Below are 23,349 nucleotides of genomic sequence, written 5' to 3' on the forward strand. Positions count from 1 at the left end.
CATGTCAAGTGAGGAGGACAGAACCCAAACACAGACTGCTTCGATGCAGAGTTCTTTATTAAATAAAAGGAAAAAATGCAAAACAAACAGGGCCAAACTACCGGCAACAGGGCTGGAAACAAAAGGGACAAAAGAAGAAACCAAACCTCAAATAATAAAGATGCAAATAACAAGCAAGACAACTAGACGTGACAAGGCTGACTAAGAGCAGGAACGTTCATGCAAAACACAAGTGGAATAAATCAAAGGAAATGAGGAGGGTAACAAGAAAGGACAGGTGGGGTAAATTAACCAATAATCAGATAATAACAGCACCAAGTTAAAGGGCGGGTTAAACAACAGACGGGGAACACATGGCACATAGAAACACATACAAAAAAGACACTTGCTATGAATGCATACAGACAATGATAAGCTTACAATCTGTGTAATATACCATCAACACAAGAGCAGCCGGCCAATGAATGACAGGTGCAAATAAACATAAGAGCACACGGTGAGAGAATGAACACTCAACACGTGAAAAAACAAAACGTGGAGAATGAATATTCCATCACCGACACTGAACCAAAACCCAACCAGACAGAAGTCAAGATCCAGACACAATGCTCGGGGCCAGTTTTAGACAATAGGAGGCCCTAACCAAACTTCATGTTGGAGGTAAAATTTCAATGTAATGATTTTCAAGCCACTTCTTTAACACTCTTGCCTTGTGACGTGGTGCTCCATCATGCTGGAAAATGCACGGATCATCACCAGATTGCTCATGGATCGGTGCTAGAAGTCGCTCTTGCAGGACGTTTTGATACCATTCTTTATTCATGGGAGTGTTTTTGGGCAGAATTATGAGAGATCTCACTCCCTTGGTTGAAAAGCAACCCCACACATGGATGGTCTCAGGATGCTTCACTGTTAGCACAACACAGGACTCATGGTAGAGTTCACCTTTTCTTCTCCAAACAATTGATTTTCCAGATGTCCCAAACAGATGGAAAGGAGCTTCATCAGAAAATAACTTTGCACCAGTCTTCTGCTGTCCAATCCTTGTACTTCCTGCAGAATTTCAGTCTGTCATTGACATTTTTCTTGGAGAGAAGTGTCTTCTTTGCTGCTCTTCTTGACACCAGGCCCTTGTCCAAAAGTCTTCTCACTGTGTGTTCAGATGCTCTCACACCCCTTCAGGAGGAGACGGTCCTGCTCCGCAGCTGAGTCCTCGGGAAGAGACGGTCCTGTTCCGCAGCTGAGTCCTCGGGAGGAGATGGTCCTGTTCCGCAGCTGACTCCTCAGGAGGAGACGGTCCTGTTCCGCAGCTGACTCCTCAGGAGGAGACGGTCCTGTTCCGCAGCTGAGTCCTCGGGAGGAGATGGTCCTGTTCCGCAGCTGACTCCTCAGGAGGAGACGGTCCTGTTCCGCAGCTGAGTCCTCGGGAGGAGATGGTCCTGTTCCGCAGCTGACTCCTCGGGAGGAGACGGTCCTGCTCCGCAGCTGACTCCTCAGGAGGAGACGGTCCTGTTCCGCAGCTGAGTCCTCGGGAGGAGATGGTCCTGTTCCGTAGCTGAGTCCTCGGGAGGAGACGGTCCTGTTCCACAGCTGAGTCCTCGGGAGGAGACGGTCCTGTTCCGTAGCTGAGTCCTCAGGAGGAGACGGTCCTGTTCCACAGCTGAGTCCTCGGGAGGAGACGGTCCTGTTCCACAGCTGAGTCCTCGGGAGGAGACGGTCCTGTTCCACAGCTGAGTCCTCGGGAGGAGACGGTCCTGTTCCGTAGCTGAGTCCTCAGGAGGAGACGGTCCTGTTCCGCAGCTGAGTCCTCGGGAGGAGACGGTCCTGTTCCACAGCTGAGTCCTCGGGGAGGAGACGGTCCTGTTCCACAGCTGAGTCCTCGGGAGGAGACGGTCCTGTTCCGTAGCTGACTCCTCAGGAGGAGATGGTCCTGTTCCGCAGCTGACTCCTCAGGAGGAGACGGTCCTGTTCCGCAGCTGAGTCCTCGGCCAGCGGGAGGAGATGGGTCCTGTTCCGCAGCTGACTCCTCAGGAGGAGACGGTCCTGTTCGCAGCTGAGTCCTCGGGAGGAGACGGTCCTGTTCCGCAGCTGAGTCCTCGGGAGGAGACGGTCCTGTTCCACAGCTGAGTCCTCGGGAGGAGACGGTCCTGTTCCGTAGCTGACTCCTCAGGCGGAGATGGTCCTGTTCCGTAGCTGACTCCTCTGGAGGAGACGGTCCTGTTCCGCAGCTGACTCCTCTGGAGGAGACGGTCCTGTTCCGCAGCTGACTCCTCTGGAGGAGACGGTCCTGTTCCGCAGCTGACTCCTCAGGCGGAGACGGTCCTGTTCCGCAGCTGACTCCTCAGGCGGAGACGGTCCTGTTCCGCAGCAGACTCCTCAGGTGGAGACGGTCCTGTTCCGCAGCTGACTCCTCAGGCGGAGACGGTCCTGTTCCGCAGCTGAGTCCTCGGGAGGAGAGGGTCCTGTCCTAGCTGAGGCATGAGGAGACGGTCCTGCTCCGCAGCTGACTCCTCGGGAAGAGACGGTCCTGTTCCGCAGCTGAGTCCTCGGGAGGAGACGGTCCTGTTCCGTAGCTGAGTCCTCGGGAGGAGACGGTCCTGTTCCGTAGCTGACTCCTCAGGCGGAGACGGTCCTGTTCCGTAGCTGAGTCCTCGGGAGGAGAGGGTCCTGTTCCGTAGCTGAGTCCTCAGGAGGAGACGGTCCTGCTCCGCAGCTGACTCCTCGGGAAGAGACGGTCCTGTTCCGCAGCTGAGTCCTCGGGAAGAGACGGTCCTGTTCCGTAGCTGAGTCCTCGGGAGGAGACGGTCCTGTTCCGCAGCTGACTCCTCGGGCGGAGACGGTCCTGTTCCGTAGCTGAGTCCTCGGGAGGAGATGGTCCTGTTCCGCAGCTGACTCCTCAGGTGGAGACGGTCCTGTTCCACAGCTGAGTCCTCGGGAGGAGACGGTCCTGTTCCTTAGCTGAGTCCTCAGGAGGAGACGGTCCTGTTCCGTAGCTGACTCCTCGGGAGGAGACCTGACTAGTACTCAATCACACTTTCACATGTGCTGCTGATATGACTAGTCAATTAATGTTAGCTGGTCATTTTGTGTCAGGATCAAAAAACAGTGAAATTTGTTTTGTTTTGTTTTTGGTGAAAAGTTCATTTTTTGGCCAGTGAAGCGTTTAACAGTTATTTAAAGTGTATCTAATCACTCTACACAATAATCTAGAAACAATGTGAATAACACCACAACAGCTTAAGCAGCAGACTTTGCAAAACACAAAATTTATGTCACTTCCAAAACTTTTGGCCATAACTGTATACTAAAAAACAAGACAAAAATACTAAGGAAGATCATCATTTTTTGCAGTGAACAAGTTTTTGTTATATTATCGTCTAATTTTTGTCGGTGAAAAAAAAAAATTCTTGACGAAAATTAACACTGGTTGATTGAGACAGGATTCCAGAAATGAGGTTTGGGACCACAGGCATAGGAATGGGCTGGAGGCCGGATCAACAGGGAAAGGGGCCCATTTCCCCACAGGATCTCCATCTCCTTGAGGTGGCAAACATGGTCCACACCTCCCAGTAAGTCTGTGATTTCAAGTGAACCAACTCCTCCCAGACACAGGTTCACCGAGTCCAGCCAAGTGGACTTGCCAAAACCAAGCCCCTGCACTGCCTCAAGGAGGACTTATGCACAAACCCAAAGGGGAGATGGTTCTGGCGGCGATCTAACATCCTTCCGGCCCGGGATGTGTTCCCTGAGGCCGATTCCTGCCAGTTTGGACCTGGGAACAGGAACAATCTCATGCAATGCAGTCTGGTAGGTTCTCTGGTTGGTTCAATCTGTCAAGTGAGAAGGACAAAACCCAAACTCAGACAGCTTCATTTCAAAGTTCTCTGTGAAATACTAGAGGGGGAAATGCCTTATAAAGTGGGGCAGGCAAAAAAAAAAAGCCTGGACTAAAGCCAACAGGGACAGAACACACCGGTTGTTGGTCAGTGACATTATTGAAATGTGATTCCTGACGGGATGTGTAAAGTATTGTGAATGCTGAACAGCACCTAAAGAATGATGAAGACACTCTACAAGGACAAACATTAGATCACATTTAGCTCTGTGCTGCTTTAGTATATTTTTAACAACAGCTCTTTCCATGTTGCGTAATTTTGTTTTTTTTTTTCTGTTTACGTGCAGCATCTAGATTCGTGCAACAGTGGTTGTTCAGAGGAGCACACAAGGACAATTGGTCTTGAGGAACCTTGAGGTGCATCTTAGGGAAACATTTCAAGAAGCGTTTGACGTGTGAGATTTTAAACTTTCACTAACGCAAAATCACAAACACAATCTTGCATCCTATGCTGGAATGATCTGAGCTCTCAGTTTTTTTAAGAATGTTTGAACATCAGACCTGTTTAAAGTTTGGAGACGGTCCAGAGCAAGACCAAGATGTGCTTTTCAACACATTTTATTGGGCTTCTAACTGATTCAGATTCTGTGAGTGTGAACAGCCTCTCTGTGCATCTCCTGGACGAGTCGTACGGTGGTTTTGAACAGCGTTCATTATGGCCGATCTTTATATTGAGGTAAATCACAAGCTGTTGCTCTGACACAGGCATCTGTTCACTGTGAAAGCAAACGCTGGAAGCCGCAGACTTCACCAGCCTGCGCATAAATCAGTTAAGCAGACGTGTGAGTGTTTGCTGCCCTTCCTGTAGCGGGTCGAGCTTTGGCATCATGCACGGTTCGATGAATGATCCTCACTTTACTTTTCTCAGTGTAGTTCCTCTGAGGTTCTGACCCATATTTGAGGAGCATGATTCCTGAGCATTACTGATGTCAGTGCGCATGTGTCTTCAAGGCCTCACACTCTGCCCGGACCCAACACCAAACTAGTGAATTTATCTGCTGTTCCTGCTCTTGTTGATGAAGATAGATGCTTGATTTCAGAGTCCATTGAACATGAAGCCATGTGAGAAAAATTATAAATGACTTAGATGGCATTAGATTAGGTTTAACATTGCATAATGAGATATGAATGATGCATATATATATATATATATATATATATATATATATATATATATATATATATATATGTAATATATATATATATATATATATAATGTTTATTATTTCACCAGGTTGCCAAACGCTGAGCTTGATGAAGAGTATGCTTAGAAACAGGACAAATAAAAAGGAAACAGTGTTGGCAATAATCAAGATCTTCATGACTTCATGGGAAAGATCAGCACTGTAATGGACCAGCTCTACATCTAATGATCGCATTATATTTAATGAGTTTCTGGCCCTTAAAGATTGAGCAACAGTGAGCAGCTGTGATTTCATGAGCTGTGATATTGAAAAGACACAGGTGGTGAGTGAATCAGAATGACCTTTGACCTCCTCACATGTATTTACAGTTCAGATAGATCAGACATCTGAAGGAACATTCACATTGATCTTTTCTTCATAGTTTATTCGTTTGTATTCACTAAGTGGCTTTCCAAGGCATTTATGATGAAGATGTTGGCAGCAGAAAGAGAATGTGAAAGTCTGTATAAACAGAGTATCAGTGATGTAAGATGCACAGATGTGCTCATTGAATCAACCTCTGAATATCTTGCTTGCTGCGGAAAACACGGAATAATTTTGGCTCCCTTACTGCCCATAAATGGAGATGCAATGTGAGACGCATCGGAAATAACCAGCTACTGCTGTACCTTCCCTTGATTCTTCATTCAGAAGATGTTTTTGAGATTCTGTGGGACAGACGCATTCCCTTCCTATGATCGGAATGAAGCATATGCCACACCAGAAACCCAAACGAACATTCTCTGATGCTGTCTGTGTTTTCACAGACGCATCCAAATGGTACAGACATTCCAGCGATTCAGAGCTAAATCCATTATCCCTGCTGCTTCAGCCCAAACTCAGCATCTGTCTGTCGAAACCACAGGATAGACTCTATAGAGAGCGGACAGACGAGCTGTAGATGTTACGTGTGATATTTATCCTGACTCGTGAGTCACTTAAATGATTATGTACTGAGTTTGTAGCAGCTGCCTGTTCAAATTACTTAGAGCTGTGTGATACGGCCAAAATCTTTACCTAGTAAAAGTAATACAAGTAATTTTCAACTACCATAAGGAACACCATCATAATATAATAATTCTGCCTGAAGGTAGAGACATAACTCATGTAAATTTAAGCCATGCTCTATATTTCTCAACATTGTCAGTTAAATGACTGCTATTTACATTTGGAAAACTTTACATTTACGTCAGACTCTTTGACAGCTGGCTATTTTTGTCTTTAAACAACCAGCTGTATCCTTATAAATGCAGGCAGACTTTCACCTGTGATTGTACACCTGTGTATTTTTATTAATGAATTTATAAATACTTTGTTAATACTTTTGTGAGTTGCTTACTCTTGCTTTGGACAAAAACAACCTACCAAAATATCTTAATCAAACAAAAACGATCTCTTACTAGAATAAATCTCTTACTTTAATAAAACTAAATGATGTTTAATTCTCTTAATCCAGCAAAACCAACCGATGTTTAAATCTCCAAATTGAACAAAATTGACTGACATTTAATTAACTTAACAGAACAAAACAAAACTGAACAATATTTAAACACCCAATTTAAACACAAATTTAATTTAAATCTCTTAATAAAACAAAAACACCTGATATTTAACTTTCTTAACAATACAAAACAGAATGATATTTAAATCTCGTAACAAAACAAAACCGACCAATATTTGACTTTCTTAATAGAACAAAACTGACCTACATTTAAATATTTTAATTGAAAAAACAACAACCAGTATTTAAATCTCTTAATTGTATAAAACCAACTGATATTTACATTTCTTAATCATATAAAACCAACCGATATTTGAATTACTTAATCATATAAAACCAACCGATGTTTAAATATCTTAATAGAGCAAAACTAATCTATATTTTAATATCTTAACAGAACAAATCAACCAATATTTAAATCTCTTAACCGTATAAAACCAACCGATATTTAAATTTCATAATCATATAAAACCAACCGATATTTAAATATATTAATAGAACAAAACCAACCTATATTTAAATATCTTAATAGAACAAATCAAACAATATTTAAATCACTTAACCGTATAAAACCAACCAATATTTACATTTCTTAATCGAATAAAACTGACCAATGTTTAAATATCTTAATAGAACAAATCAATCATCATTTAAATCTCTTAACTGCATAAAAGCAACAGATATTTAAATTTCATAATCATATAAAACCAACCGATATTTACATTTCTTAATCAAATAAAACTGACCAATGTTTAAATATCTTAATAGAACAAATCAATCATTATTTAAATCTCTTAACTGCATAAAAGCAACAGATATTTAAATTTCCTAATCATATAAAACCAACCAATGTTTAAATATCTTAATAGAACAAAACCCACCTGTATTTAAATATCTTAATAGAACAAAACCAAGCAATATTTAAGTCTATTAACCATATAAAACCAAGCAATATTTAAATCTCTTAACCGTACAAAACCAACCGATATTAAAACTTCTTAATCACATAAAACCAAGTGATGTTTAAATCTTAATAGAACAAAACCAACCAATATTTAAATCTCTTATAATTGTCCAAAGCTGACTGATATGTAAATCTCTTACCAGAACGAGACTGATCATCATAACAGTGTGATTTTCTGTAAAGCTGCGCTACACAAATACACTTGACTTGACTTGATCTGCTTGCCTCATTAATCTCCATCTTTCACAGCTGCTGTTCTTCATCTGACAGTTTTATTCCTGATCACTCAGCGCTGTTTGGAAAGCATCACCTGAACTAAACCCAGAGTATCATGTTTGTCATCCACAAGCATGAAGCAATCTGCATAGATTTTAAAGCTCTCTTTCCTGGAAGGTCAAGCGGCGTGTCAGAGATGAGCATGAGTATGTGTTCCCTGAAGACGTGCTCCTTCACCCCATTATCTTCATACATGATGAGAGCATGAGTCCAGACTGAGCCCTGAGGACACGGCGGAGAGTTCCTGACAAATGACTAAAACTCATAGTTTGATTTAAATTTAAGACAGAAGATCAAGATGAAGCATGTCATTAAATATTATAGTCAGCATGAAATCAAAATTAACTCTATTTGCCATTATAACTCTCATTGTGAACGATTCATCAGTGACTTTATCCTACAGAAATAAATATTAATCTTCATAATCCTTCATCAAAATGTAACAACTTGCTCCAGAAATGACTTTCCTTCCATCTGACGTCATCAATACCTTTTTATTAAAGGGGTCATATGATGCTGCTAAAAAGAACATTATTTTGTGTATTTTGTGTAATGCAATGTGTTTATGCGGTTTATGGTTAAAAAAAAACACATTATATTCCATATACTGTACATTATTGTTTCTCCTCTATGCCCCGCCTTCTGAAACGCATCGATTTTTAAAAAGCTCATCGTTCTGAAAAGCGAGGTGTGCTGTGATTGGCCAGCTATCCAGTGCGTTGTGATTGGCCGAATGCCTCAAGCATGAGACGGAAATGTTATGCCCCTTATCATATTGTGATGCCCTGTCCGGCTGGAGCAAGGAGACATAAACATAAAAACCATTATAAATGTGATATAAACATGATTTCTAGTCATGTCTTCTTTTGGAAGGCAAAAAACAAAGTAGTTTCGCTTTCTCAACGAAACAGCGTTACACAGTTGCTTATTTATGTTTTTAGAATCTGTACAGCACATTGGTCAACTTGTTGTTTTTAATCGTGCTTTAGAAATAAATTGCATTGCCCTTGCCTTGAGTGTCAAATTAAACACATGTTTAGTTTCACTGGGATCTGAATTCAGAGGAACTCAGTGTTTGTTGGAGCTTGACAGCATCGCCTGTGGCAAAAACCAGAACCCATGCCACTGACTCATCATTTATTAGAAAGTTCCAGGCCGGAGGCTACAGATCCCACCGTCATGCTCAGGTCCACACACATCCAGGTGAGAGTTTCAGTGACACAGTCTATAAATCCTGCTTGACAGATATAAACAACTATAAAGAAAAATAAATAAATAAAGCTGTGTTAAAGGTGTTATTTACCATAGATGTGTTGAAATCTTAATTTAGAAATTAAGATTATCATTATTATTAACATCAAGTATCAAACTTCAAGGAACAGATTACCAAAAAATAAAAATCTGCTGTAAATGTGCTGATGGACTGGAGTGCTGTGGACACTTGTGGATTATTGTGATGTTTTTATCAGCTGTTTGGACTCTCATTCTGACGGCACCCATTCACTGCAGAGCATCCATTGCTGAGACACTGATGCAGTGCTACATTTCTACAAATCTGATGAAGAAACAAACTCATCCTGAACTCGGCCTGAGGGTGAGTGAACCAGCAAATTTGAATTATTTTTCAACTATTCCTTTCAGTCTGTAAATAAATCCAGCATTACCAGAAGATCACAGAGACTCTTGCACAGGTAAGTGACACTCATGTTTCCTTCAGTACATGTCAGTAGAGTTGAACCTAATGATGCAGTTTTCATCTGACAGTCATCATGAGGATGTTTTTCATCATTCACAGGCAGAACACGAAGCGTTCGATGGTTTATTCTCAGCAGATGTCTGTTTTCTGGAGCTCTGAATGTTCACTTTCCTTCATCTGACCTATTTCTGTCACAATTACAATTATAATTCATCAGCGTGAGGTCATTTCCTATGAGAAATGAAGCATAGAGTGTTTCTCAGGATAGATTAAACGATTCTGAGCTCCAAGAATCAATCTTATAAATGTGTGACTGTCATTAGATCATGAAATGTGACAGCATGAGTCTGCATCTGATCAGACGCTGCAGGAACTTTTCTCAAAACAAACTTCATTCTTCCTTTGCTTTGATGTTTTCAACTGAATGACATTAAGACATTCAGTGTTTTGTGGTCCCTATCTGTATCAATGCAGGACAGGAATTACATGCACTGAAAAACTTCTGTTGTTTTATATTTATATTTGATCAGGAGATGCAGTGCAGAGATGCTGGAGCGTCTGTTTGTTTCAAACTCCAGTGAGTGATATTGAACAGGCGTTCAGTGATATCTTTGAGTATCCACTGGAAACACTGACTTCAGGCCGGTTCTGTCCAGCCTTCAGAAAGCTTTGTGTTTCTCTGTGCCACCCACATGTGAGCGTCAGCGTGCCTGTGCAATCACCACTCGTTTTATAAGCCATGACTGCATCACTATAATATTTGATATGTTTCCTGGGCGTTTACATAATTTAACACACACACAAACACACATCGGCTGCATTAGGAACCATCACACCGGAGAAAAATCATCTTAAAGAACAAACACATTTTGATTGCATGACTTCTTATGATGCACTTAGTCACAAAAGAATACATACATCTGACTGATATGAAGAACAAATCACCGTTATAAACAGGAAATGCCATAAATGTCTAAATTCAAACATTTAAAGTCCTAATGGAATGCTAATGGGATTTCTGTCATAACAAATGATTTAGAGATCAAACAGAATCCTGCTGGATGATCTGAAAGACCATCTTTATTCAGTAAGAAATGAATGACAGTAAAAACATTTACAATGTCACAAACGTTTCTATTTCAAATAAATGCTGTTCTTTTGAACTTTCTATTCATCTGTGAATCCTGGGAAATAAAATGTATGAGTTTCCACAAACATATTGTGCAGCACGACTGTTTTCAACATTGATAATAATCAGAAATGTTTCTTAAGCAGCAAATCAGCATATTAGAATGATTTCTGAAGATCATGTGACACTGAAGACTGGAGTAATGATGCTGAAAATACAGCTGCGCATCACAGAAATAAATTACAGTTTAACAGATATTCACACAGAAAACAGCTTTTACTGATTATATACCTTATTACTGATTTACAGTATTTTTGAGTTTAAGAGAATCTTTCTAACCCCACACTTTTAAACTGTAATGGGTTAGATATATATAAATGTCATTTTTGGCTTGTGTGTGTGTGTGTGTGTGTGTGTGTGTGTGTGTGTGTGTGTGTGTGTGTGTGTGTGTGTGTGTGTTGATGGAAAGTTTGCTGTGGAATGCGCAGTTTTTTCTCCTGATGTTGAATATGCGCGTCCTGCTGAACGCTGATTGGTCGAGAGAGCAGCTGAAGAATGTGTGAAATGACTTAAATAGCGCTGGAGTCTCATGTGCGCAGAAGAGCAGAACATCTCCAACACACACACACATACACACAGCGAATTTCGGCAAAGCGTCTTCACTATAGCAGTGTCTCTCTTCGGGTGAGTGTTTATTTTCAGCGTTGCGCTTTCGAGAAGTTTTTTACATGTAGCTACAGACAGATGTGTGATGTGATGTGATGTGATTTCAGGGGAATCATGACTCTGAGAGGACTCGTTTTTTGCCTCTTCTTGTGGAGTTCCGTGAGCAGCAGACGCATAGGTGAGGAGAAACTTTGACTGATTCAAACCAAAGGGGGATAGGGCTTTCCCTGTGCTCCTCTTCCAATGCATATCCTCCTCATCTGTGGATAGTCTAGATTGAAATTGTACCTTTTTAGAAGAGCTTTTAGAATTGATTAGTGATCAGGTTCTAATTTTTAATGTTTAATTTTGTTTGCGTGACTGTATGTAATGATGCTGGAAAGCAATGTGGTCAACGGCAGTGGTTTTAAATGTGCTACAGAAATAAAATTGGCATTGTTTTCAGCCCGGTCTCATGGAAATGCGTATAGTACGCCAAATACAAACAGAAAATCGTGCTACTGATACGCAGAAATTGACTTTGCGTGATACGCACGTGTTTGAAGTGCATTTGAAACGCATCTACCTCACAAACCTAATCCATACCCATTGCGTATCATATGCACGCCAAAGTCAATTTCTGCATATAAATAGTACCCCAAATCGAAACATTAACTCGTACTATCGATACGCACTTTCATGTGATCGGGTTGCATTCGTACACGCTCACGCTCACGTTCGTTTTCTCTCGGAATCCGCAGAAATGCCGGATGATGACACCGTGTTCGATCTGTTCGAGCTCACTCATGTCGACAAGAAGCATCACGGGGTGAATTTAGTGAAGGGACCCGATCCAAACAGCCCCGCGTACAAGATCCTGAACCCGAACCTGATCCCCTCAGTGCCCGAGCTCTCCTTCAGGGACCTGATCTACTCCATCCAGAGCGAGAGAGGCTTCATCTTCACCGCCAACCTCAAGCAAGTCAAGCGCACCAGGGGCAGCCTGGTCTCCGTGGAGAGGACAGACGGCACCGGATCCGTCTTTGAGATCATCTCCAACGGGAAAGCCAACACCGTGGATCTGGTGTACTGGACCGCGAGCGGACAGCATGTGGTGTCCTTTGAGGACGTGAACGTGGCGAACGGACACTGGAAGAACATCACGGTGTTTGTGCAGGAGGATCGAGCTCAGGTTCATGTGGGCTGCGAGGAGATCAACACTCAAGAACTCGATGCTCCGATCCAGCAGATCCTGAATCAGGAGAGCGCGGACATCGCGAGTCTGAGGATCGCCAAAGGAGCCGCCAAATCCGATCGCTTTCTGGTAAGAATCTGGGTTTTGTTTATGTTTGATGTATTGGATCTGATTGATAGTAGTCATTTGTGATATTATCATGTTATCCAATGTATTAAATTTCCATTTGATGCGTATTTTCTTCCTCTAACGGGACTTTTAGAAACGCGTAAAGACGCGGTAAATACGCGCAAAGCGTTTAGCCCTTCAGCGAGTGTTTTTGTTTTACTGTCTCTGTCTGAATGTTCCATGTAATAGTAGCTGTTGGAACTGTGTTCAGTTTTTTTCTGCCAGTCTCGGTTTTTGACCATTATCCCTTTTTCCAGGGAGTCCTCCAGAACGTGCGGTTTGTTTTTGGAACGACGCTGGACGCGATTTTACGCAATAAAGGATGCGAGAGCTGTGAGTGCTTAGTAGAGCATAACTTTTATATTCTTAAATGCTGAAAAAATAAAATGTTATTAAATAAATATCGCATGTGTGACCCTGGACCACAAAACCAGTCTTGAGTGTCAATTTTTTTAAACATCACCTGAAAGCTGAATAAATAAGCTTTCCACTGGCCGAGAGACAACTATTGAAAATCTGGAATCTGAGAATTAAAAAAACATTAATTGTTACAAAGGTTGTCCAAATGAAGTTCTTAGCAATGCATATTACTAATGAAAAATGAAGTTTTGATATATTTACAGTAGGAAATTTACAAAATATCTTAATGGAACATGATATTTGCTTACTATTCTAATGGTTTTGGCATTAAACAAAAATTTATTGATTTTGACCCATATAATGTATTGTTGTCTATTGCTACAAATATACCTGTGCTACTTATGACTGCTTTTGTGCTCCAGGGACACAAATATAAAATAGAGATGTTATACTAAAGCTCATGTGTTGTCAATACAGCAACCTTCATCACAGATGTCATGACCTTGGAAAACCCCGTGAACGGATCCAGCCCGGCCATCCGCACTGATTACACCGGACACAAGTCTAAAGGTCAGATGATCGTCATGTGCTTGTAATGTGTCTGGGGTCTCATCATGGACTCGTGAAGTTAACATCAGAATCCTGTTCCTCTTCAGATCTGCAGGAGATCTGCGGTTTCTCCTGTGACGATCTGTCCAGCATGTTTAAGGAGCTCAAGGGACTCGGCATGGTGGTGAAGCAATTGTCAAACGATCTCCGCCAAGTGGTGAGAATCAAAACCAGCTGTCTGTCTGATGTTCATACATACATGTGTCTATCATTCCACCCTGTTTCTCTTCTAATGCCAAACACTTGTTCCTCAGCCAATTCCCTCAAAGTTGTTTCTAAATGACAGTTCCTCTGTTCTTCTTCTGGCTTTCAGACAGCAGACAACAGCTTAATCATGACTCAGATTAAAATCCACGAAGGGGTTTGTCTGCACAACGGCATCGTTCACAGAGACAAAGACGAGTGGACGGTGGACAGCTGCACCCACTGCACGTGTCAGGTATGGGTCTTCTTACTGATGTAAAAACGTAAAGTTTCAGTATTTGTTTAGTGTGGGTAGCTGGTGGTTAAGTCAGTCAAAATCCTTGGTCTTGGTGTTGGAGAAGGAAAAAAGGTCTTCTCTCAATCCATTCTGTGTCTCTGTTTCACTGCACACATGCATCTAAATGGCTGGGATTCAGGAATGTTTTAATTGGTGAGTGATACCCGCTGTCTCTGGTTTCCGGTGAGACCAGCGTTTGCCTGCATGTGTGTTAGTGTGTGTGCAGTTGTGGCCGCTGACTCAGTATGTCTTCTCCACCCCCACGCTGGCCACATTAAAACACTTTGTTAGTCCAGTTAAATGTATTCCCCTGCTGCCCACTCAGAGTTTATATCACCACACAATTTTCCTGCCAAAGCCAAGGGTCACTTTTTATTGCCAGCAGAGAGGCGTTTATTTCTCATCCATTATGTGCAGCTGTTGGGATCGTGTGATTAAACTTGCTTCAAATATTTTATTGGCAGAACTCCGCCACTGTGTGCCGTGAAATCTCTTGTCCTCTCATGCCCTGTGCCAACGCCACCGTCCCTGACGGCGAATGCTGCCCACGCTGCGGAACGCGTAAGTCAAGTTTCAGAATTCATTATGTATGTCATCATTCATCTGATCTCTGGACACAATGAGCAATTTTTTTTACATACTCCATTAAAAGGCCTTCAAAATTATGTATGATTTGTTGGAATCGGACAAAAAGTTTGAAGTCGACAGAGTCAGCAAAGTCCATTTCGAGAAAGTTTTCTGAGGTTCCAAAACAAAAATCACCTAGCAACATTGCATCTTTTCCTCTAGTTCTTTTCATAATAATCATTACTATAATAATCACAATTTTATCTTTGTTATAAATAACAAAAGATGCAAAAAAGAACAAATATAAGAAAGAAACCAGTGTAGGGTTTTTTTTTTTTCATGTTGCATCTAAACAAAAGCATTCAAGTAAGAAAAACAAATAGTCAAATGTAAAAATCTGTTTCATTACAAATAAATTAATTATTAAAACTACAAAAGCAGTTTAATTAAGAGCAGCAAGCGATTCCCTCTTTTATTTAATGTTACAGACAGATTATATACTCTAATGCACGGATCTAATATGTTACACATCCAATGTTTTTCCCCAAAAGTTCACTTAAAACACAACAGATTATGTTTGAGTGAATACTTAAATACTGTGTGTATGTGTATATTTATCGGGATCGTGCACAGTCTGTGTTGTCTTTATGCAGGAGTGAGCAAAGAAAAGGTACTCCTCTCAGAAAACGTACAAATAAAGATAATTTTAGATACTATTTGGAGCATTGGGATCTCAGGACGAGGGCTTAATGAACTATTTTTTTTTAAAACCTCAAAATCAAAATTGACATTTTTCACTTTTTTGTCTGTAGCTCAAAATTAGCCCGTGCGCATTCACACTCATTTTGCCAGCATGGCTCACATATTTTCTTTGATTGTTTTCTTCAAGCGAGCGATGCGGGTGTGGACGGCTGGTCGCCCTGGTCCGAATGGACACACTGTTCGGTGACCTGTGGCAGAGGCATTCAGCAGCGTGGACGCTCCTGTGACCGAATCAACAGCAACTGCGACGGCACGTCTGTCCAGACGAGAGATTGCTACATGCAAGAATGCGACAAACGCTGTGAGTTCAAATACATCTGCCACTTGCATCATATTTGGATCCCCATGCACATCATTAATGCTTATTTCTGCTTTCATGCAGTCAAGCAGGATGGCGGCTGGAGCCACTGGTCCCCCTGGTCTTCTTGCTCAGTGACGTGTGGAGAGGGCGTCATCACTCGCATCCGGTTGTGCAACTCCCCTACGCCTCAGATGGGCGGGAAAGACTGTGAGGGAGATGGTCGTCAGACCGAACCGTGCCAGAAGGACCCGTGCCCAGGTGAGTTTTTTCACCTGTTGAAGGGTTTGCAGAATATAACCTGGAAACCCTAATGACCCTGCATTTCTCTCGGTGTCTCAGTGAATGGAGGTTGGGGACCCTGGTCACCATGGGACTCTTGCTCCGTCACATGCGGTGGAGGACTGCAACACAGACACCGTCTGTGTAACAGCCCCGCTCCCAAATACGGTGGAAAACAATGTATGGGTGACTCCAAAGGAACCCGTTTGTGCAACGCCCAGTCATGTCCAGCTGGTAAGACATAAAATGATTCATAAGTCGGGTTTCTATCCAAAATTTCTAATTTAACTTATGTACAAAATTGGAATGTCATATAAAACATTTGCGAATAATCACTGTTTCCATTCAACGAATCAAAGAGAACAAAATTGTCACTTTTCTGATAAACTGGCACTATATATCACTAAGAAAAGTAGGAGAAGCCTCTGAATATAATAATTTTCATATAATAATAATAAATTCTTGCACCTCAAGAATAAACATAGTAAATGCGGTCACATGACTTTTAATACACATGGAGGAATTTATTCGGTAAATGTGTTTCCATCTCCCATTATTCGCATTAAAGTCAAAAAGCACCTCAAGCAAACGTAAAAACTTTTTGCGGATTAAGGGATTTTTTTTAAAGATATATTTTTGGCTTTTGTGGCCTTTTTTATAAGGACAGGAATTTAGACAGGAATTAAAGTTGGAGGGAGACTTCAAAACAAAATGCACATAAAAACAGGCTGATGGAAACATAGCTATTGATAAGGATCAAGTTGATAATTCTTGTCATAGGATATCAAATTAAGTTCCGTACTATCATGAACAGATGGATGCCTGTCTAACCCGTGCTTCGCCGGCACTAAATGCACCAGCTTCCCCGATGGCTCCTGGAAGTGCGGCGAGTGTCCAGTTGGATACACTGGGGATGGAGTCCACTGTCAAGACATCGACGAGGTGAGGTGTCACGCTAATGAGACATGACACCTCTAAATGAAGATACTGCTGTTTCTAAATATTCTACATTTTGGTATATGCAGTGCAAAGAAGTTCCTGATGCCTGTTTCGTGCTCAATGGAGTCCACCAGTGTGTGAACACAGAACCAGGCTACAACTGCCTACCCTGCCCTCCACGCTACTCTGGACAGCAGCCCTTCGGCAGGGGAACGGAGCAGGCCATTGCCAACAAACAGGTTAGACTAGTCAAAAGAACAGTGTTAATGATGGGAAGGGACAGTTCTTTCTCCTTCCACGAAGTGCTAACCAACATTAAATTGACCTATTCACAGGTCTGCACACCTAGAAACCCATGCGAGGACGGCAGCCATGACTGCAATAAGAATGCCAACTGTATCTACCTGGGCATCTTCTCTGACATCATGTACCGCTGTGAATGTAAACCAGGCTACGCTGGGAACGGTTACATCTGTGGAGAGGACTCTGACCTTGACTGTTGGATAATGTAGGACCTCCACTGTGTGGAAAACGCCACCTACCACTGCAAGAAGGTATGTGACCATTTCCTCACCATATCCCATTACACATGGTTACAGAATCTTCATCAGAAATTTTATTTTTAGGACAACTGTCCTGACCTTCCCAACTCTGGTCAAGAAGACTATGACAAAGATGGAACTGGAGATGCTTGTGATAATGATGATGACAATGATGGGATCCCTGATGATGGGGTAAGTCATAAACACATTGTTCTTCTGCAAGAGCATTTAGAGATGACTGTCAGCATGCTACTGACTAAAAAAGAAAGAAGTCAGAAATCAGAAAGAGCTTTATTGCCAAGCATTTTAGCATACAAGGAATTTGTTTTAGTGTCACAAGCTTCCAGTACACAGAGACAACAACACACAGACAATAAAAAATAAGATGAGAGAATAAAAATACACGTGTAAATATAAATAAACAAAAAATTGAAAAATAAATTGAAAAACAAAATAAATGGCATGTACAGGTGTGCTATAGATAGAATAGGATAGGCATACAATAGAATAAGATGTAGGGATGTACTAAGATGTAGGGTGGTAACAAATAAATATCATGTTATTAAAAAAAGAACAAAGTGAACGAAAGAGAGAGAGAGCGGAACTTTGCCAGTAGCAAATAAATAAAGGATTTATGATGGCTTCCATCCAGCCATTCTGGATCGCTTGGTTTAACATCCATAATTCAAATCGTACACTTGGAAAAAATTTGACTGGGCAAACAAACAGTCAGAGTCTTCTAGCCAAACAGTACATTCCAGCACAGCTGTGTCCCAAACCATCACGTCCATGGCATATCGCTTCAGACATTAATTTTGTTTAGTGCTTCTCTATGTTGTGTGCGTGTATTTAGAAATTTTGATCGGTGAGGTAAAGAGTCTCCAGATGTTTCTGTCTTTCTGGTTTCATCACTGACTTGGCTGGATCTTCTTGTTTTGAACTAGGACAATTGCCCATTCATCTTTAACCCAAGACAGTATGACAATGACCGCGATCAAGTTGGTGACAGATGCGATAATTGCCCATATGACAGTAATCCAGAACAGACCGACACCGACAACAACGGCGAGGGAGATGCGTGTGCCATTGACATCGATGGTGATGGTAAGTGTTTCATCAAGTAACTCAATCAACACAAAGAGCACAAAAATCATTATAAGGGTGTTTTGGTGTAACAATGGAATTTATTTGTCTAGGCATCCTGAATGAGAAGGACAACTGTCCATATGTGTACAACACTGACCAGAGAGACACTGACGGAGACGGAGTCGGTGACCACTGTGACAACTGCCCATTGGAGCACAACCCTGACCAGGTGAGATGCTTGAACTTTTTTAGGACATGAGTGTGCAACTATAAACAGCAGAAGCTTTGCAATAATCCATGTGATGTCACAGATCGACTCTGACTCTGACAACATTGGAGACAAGTGTGACAACAACCAGGACATTGATGAAGATGGCCATCAGAACAACCTTGACAACTGTCCCTACATCCCCAACGCCAACCAGGTCGACCACGACAAGGACGGCAAAGGAGACGCCTGCGATCACGATGATGACAATGATGGTGTGCCTGATGAAAAAGACAACTGCCGACTCGCCTTCAACCCAGATCAACTGGATTCGGACGGTGAGTCCAACAAGCCAGCACTGATTTTTGTCCATTTCATGTGATTTTTTTTTTTGTGCAAGTGTAAACTTCCACATGCTGAATTTTTGTCTCTTTTCTCCTGCCCAGGAGACGGGCGAGGCGACATTTGCAAGGACGACTTTGACGTCGATAACGTGCCGGATATTGATGATGTTTGCCCAGAGAACTTTGGCATCAGTGAAACAGACTTCCGTAGGTTCCAAATGGTGCCTCTCGATCCCACAGGAACTTCCCAAATTGACCCCAACTGGGTCGTCCGTCACCAGGGTAAAGAACTTCTGCAGACCGTCAACTGTGATCCTGGCATTGCTGTTGGTAAGTGGTTGAGAGATACAGCTCATGATAAACACATTCATTTACATACAATGTTAATCTTCTTATTGTTGTCCCTCAGGTTTTGATGAGTTCAATGCCGTGGACTTTAGCGGCACGTTCTTCATCAATACAGACCGTGACGACGACTACGCCGGCTTTGTGTTTGGCTACCAATCTAGCTCACGTTTCTACGTGGTGATGTGGAAACAGATCACACAGACCTACTGGTCTCATACACCCACTAAAGCACAGGGGTACTCTGGACTGTCCATTAAAGTAGTGAATTCAACAACTGGACCGGGCGAACACCTCAGGAATGCATTGTGGCACACTGGAGACACAGAGGGACAAGTACGTATCATTCTCAAGCTGTCATAAGAACATTTAATTGAGTTTGGTGTTTGAAATGTCCTGCTCACCTTATTTTGGACCATTCACAGGTGCGTACCCTGTGGCATGATCCCAAGAACATCGGCTGGAAGGATTATACCGCCTACAGATGGCGCCTGATCCACAGACCCAAAACCGGACACATCAGGTAAGTGTGGAAGCTAACTTAGATCAGGAGTGCCCAGTCCCGTTCCTGGAGCTCTAATTTTCTCAGTTAAGCTCCAGTCCTCATCAAACACAACTGAATCAGCTATTTAAGAGCTTGAGGACCACTTGATAATTGCACATAGGTGTGATGGACCAGAGTTGGAACTGAACTCTGCAGGTAGGTGGATCTCCAGGAACAACACTGGGCAGCCTTAACTTAGATCAAGGGTGTCAAAACTCTGTGTCCTGGAGAGTTTACCTCCAAACCTAATCAAACACACCTGGGGCCTCATTTTATAAAATGTTGCACAGAAACCGTTCTAAAATTGATCTTACGATCATCTCTCAAATATGAATATGTGTGAATGAATGGTTTCAGGCATACTTGAAACTTCCAGGCAGGTGTGTTGAGGCAAGTTGAAGCTAAACTCTGCAGGACACTGGCCCACCAGGACCGATTTTGGACACCCCTGACTTCTTTCAACCATTTTGTCCTAGTTACTAAACAGCTGAAATGGAAAAGCAGCTTCACTCACTTCTGTTCTTTTGATTGATTTTTAGAGTCATTATGTATGAAGGCAAGAAAGTCTTGGCTGATTCAGGAAGCATCAATGACAAGACATATGCCGGAGGAAGGCTTGGCCTCTTTGTCTTCTCTCAAGAGATGGTTTACTTCTCAGACCTAAAATACGAATGCCGAGGTAACATGTTTGGATGGTTATGAAGAATCTTTCTCTCTGTAGCTGTCTTATTGTTCAGGAAAGCTCACAAGTGTTTGTTTGACTCTCTTGCAGATGCATCTTAACGACTCCATCAGCGTTTTCCTTAAGGATGTGCCCGCTATCTGTTCTTTTCTGTAAGTTTAAATGTGTTCTGTGTTATAAAACCCTTCTGTGGTGGGATCGAGGATCCAAATGTGGAGGCCAAAAACTTTCCATATAAGCAAGGACCACAGGAGCAGGTCGAGCATGAAGACCCATCAATACTTTCACCTCATCTATCTCCTCCACTCTCAGCTTGTTTCTTATCATGCAATTGGTAAAGGGAAATTCTTCTGCAACGTCACCTCAGATTTGCTGTGGACTATGATCATGACAAAGGAGCCACTTATAAACTGAAGCAAAAGCTTCCCCTCAATTCTGGTGGTTTTGAGATCCCACAGCAGGAACTATTGAGGAGTGACGCACAGGACAGACAAGTCAGTTTGACTTTGTGAAAGCGTGTTCTTCTGCGGGGATGTTTGCCATTGAGACATCCAGATCTTCAGGACTCATTGATTCAGTCTTGTTTGTCCATAAGTTATGAGTTACCCATTACCCCCCCCCCCACACACACACCCAAATTCAGCAGTCTTGATGCTGCTTTTGATCAGATTCAGTCATCGATGTTGACAACCCAAGAGTCTTCATTTCACTGTTTATAGAGTGCTTCTCAGGGCTAGAAGGAGCTTTGTGATTTGCCGCTCAAGGAGGAAGTTCATGTCTTAGATTTATACACAGATGTCCCGATGAGCTTTAATAATCATTCACAGACTCAAGAGTTTTTGTGGCTCTAAACAAGCAGAAATGAAAAAGGAAGTTGAGATGTTACAGAGAGATAATAGGCGCACTTGTTTAATTTATTTATTGTGTTGAGAGGAGATGGATGCATGAGAACTCATCTCGCAGCCACATATTACTGAAACAAAGAAAGAGAACAACTGGAGCGTTTCCTTCCGTCTGGGAGGAACAGACTGGGGGGAATGAATGGTGAACAAAATATGACGTAAATGTAGAAATATTACCTCACTGTTGTATAATTGAAATCAACAAAAATTGCTAATTATTTTTGTGCCACTTATAATTCAGTTCTGTTTTGTTTTAGAGCTACTGTACGTAGTAAAACATTAATTCTGTAAATAATAGAAGAAGAAAAAATATGAGATGCCCCAGTAAAACATGAATGGAAAGTCAATATAAATAGTTAGTGCCTTAATTAATGAATGATGTCTTTTTAAAAATAAATAAATAAATAAGTTATTGGTAAAGTTTTTTTTTTTTTTTCTGTTTTAATGTCTTATGTATAGATATATGCTATTTAATATAATTTATGAGGAACTGTAACCTGACATTGGAAGTGTTTGTATAAACTGTTTGCACACTGATGAGGATTATCTTAGTTTTTTTATGTTTAAGGATGCTTCAGTGTCAGTATTGTTACTAGTTTTACACAATAATGTTGTTTAATTCTTATCAATCATTTTGTAAAATCAAAGAACAATAAATACTTTTGAGTAAAAAATGACAATGAAATACTTTTGTTTTTAAGTAGCTCCAGAATCTGCTTGAATGACGTCTTCCCTTGACCTGCACTGTGCTTATTATGAGAATACAGTCAGCTGGCCTGATTTCTAAAAAAGTTCACACTATAAATCTCAAAGAAATCCAGTCCATAAATAAGAAGTTGTCTTAAGTAGACATTTTATTTTCCTAGTCTGTGTCTGTGGTTTGGTTTATGGTTAAAATGACTCATGGTTACTGCTACAATAAAAGCTCATTTGGCCAAAAGAGCATTTTTTAAAAAAAACTGTATTTTCTCACGAATTTTCACATGAAATCCAGGATCATTTATCAGCAAACATCCACTTTTAAGGTCATAATTGCTGGGAATGCTGGAGTCGCTGTAACATGTTCACATGAACCACATTCACCAAACGCTCGCTCAGAGCGTGCACATGTATGTTTGGGGTCTGTATGACTTTTTCATATTTTTGAAAGAAATCAGCCGCTTACCAAGCCTGCATTTATTTGATCAAAAATACAGTAAAAACTAACAGTAAAATATTACAATTTAAAACAGCTGTTTTCTATGCGAATATCTGTTAAAATGTCATTTATTTCTGTGATGCACAGCTGAATTTTCAGCATCATTACTCCAGTCTTCAGTGTCACATGATCTTCAGAAATCATTCTAATATGATGATTTGCTGCTCAAGAAACATTTCTGATGATTATCAATGTTGAACACAGTTGTGCTGCACAATATCTTTGTGGAAACCATTATATATTTTATTTTTCAGGATTCTTTGTAAATTTTAGAATTTTCGATTTATTTTCAAAATAGAACTTGTGCCATTTTTGATTCATTCAAAGCATTCCCCAAATGTTTGGACAGTAGTGTATGTTAATGAGCCAGAACAAAAGTGCACTAGTGAGGGTTCTCAACTAACCAAAGAACAAGGTCACATCAGACTGATTCAGATGGATTCGATCTACATATTTTGGGAGGTTAATCAAAAGCTCATGACATAAATAAAAAGACATATTGGTTTGATTTTTGAAAGGGAACATTTTATTTTGTCCTCTTACGTAC

The 23,349-nt window shown here is 41.4% G+C and overlaps 1 protein-coding gene across 1 annotated transcript; it reads left to right on the plus strand.

The window, feature by feature from the left end:
* The first annotated feature begins 11,177 nt into the window (after positions 1–11,177).
* Positions 11,178–22,281, plus strand: LOC109108577 (thrombospondin-1-like). Its single transcript, XM_042743293.1, has 23 exons — positions 11,178–11,329; positions 11,419–11,489; positions 12,052–12,614; positions 12,911–12,986; positions 13,491–13,583; positions 13,670–13,779; positions 13,936–14,061; positions 14,568–14,664; positions 15,560–15,733; positions 15,815–15,991; positions 16,073–16,246; positions 16,827–16,954; positions 17,038–17,190; positions 17,287–17,505; positions 17,578–17,685; positions 18,438–18,597; positions 18,690–18,808; positions 18,891–19,125; positions 19,234–19,461; positions 19,541–19,812; positions 19,902–19,999; positions 20,560–20,699; positions 20,793–22,281. Exons 1-14 carry the CDS (start codon positions 11,235–11,237, stop codon positions 17,461–17,463), a joined length of 2,214 nt encoding a protein of 737 aa, XP_042599227.1. The 5' UTR covers positions 11,178–11,234; the 3' UTR covers positions 17,464–17,505; positions 17,578–17,685; positions 18,438–18,597; positions 18,690–18,808; positions 18,891–19,125; positions 19,234–19,461; positions 19,541–19,812; positions 19,902–19,999; positions 20,560–20,699; positions 20,793–22,281.
* The last annotated feature ends 1,068 nt before the right edge of the window (positions 22,282–23,349 follow it).

The sequence above is a fragment of the Cyprinus carpio genome, chromosome B17, assembly GCF_018340385.1.
Source record: "Cyprinus carpio isolate SPL01 chromosome B17, ASM1834038v1, whole genome shotgun sequence".
Taxonomy (NCBI): Eukaryota; Metazoa; Chordata; class Actinopteri; order Cypriniformes; family Cyprinidae; genus Cyprinus; species Cyprinus carpio.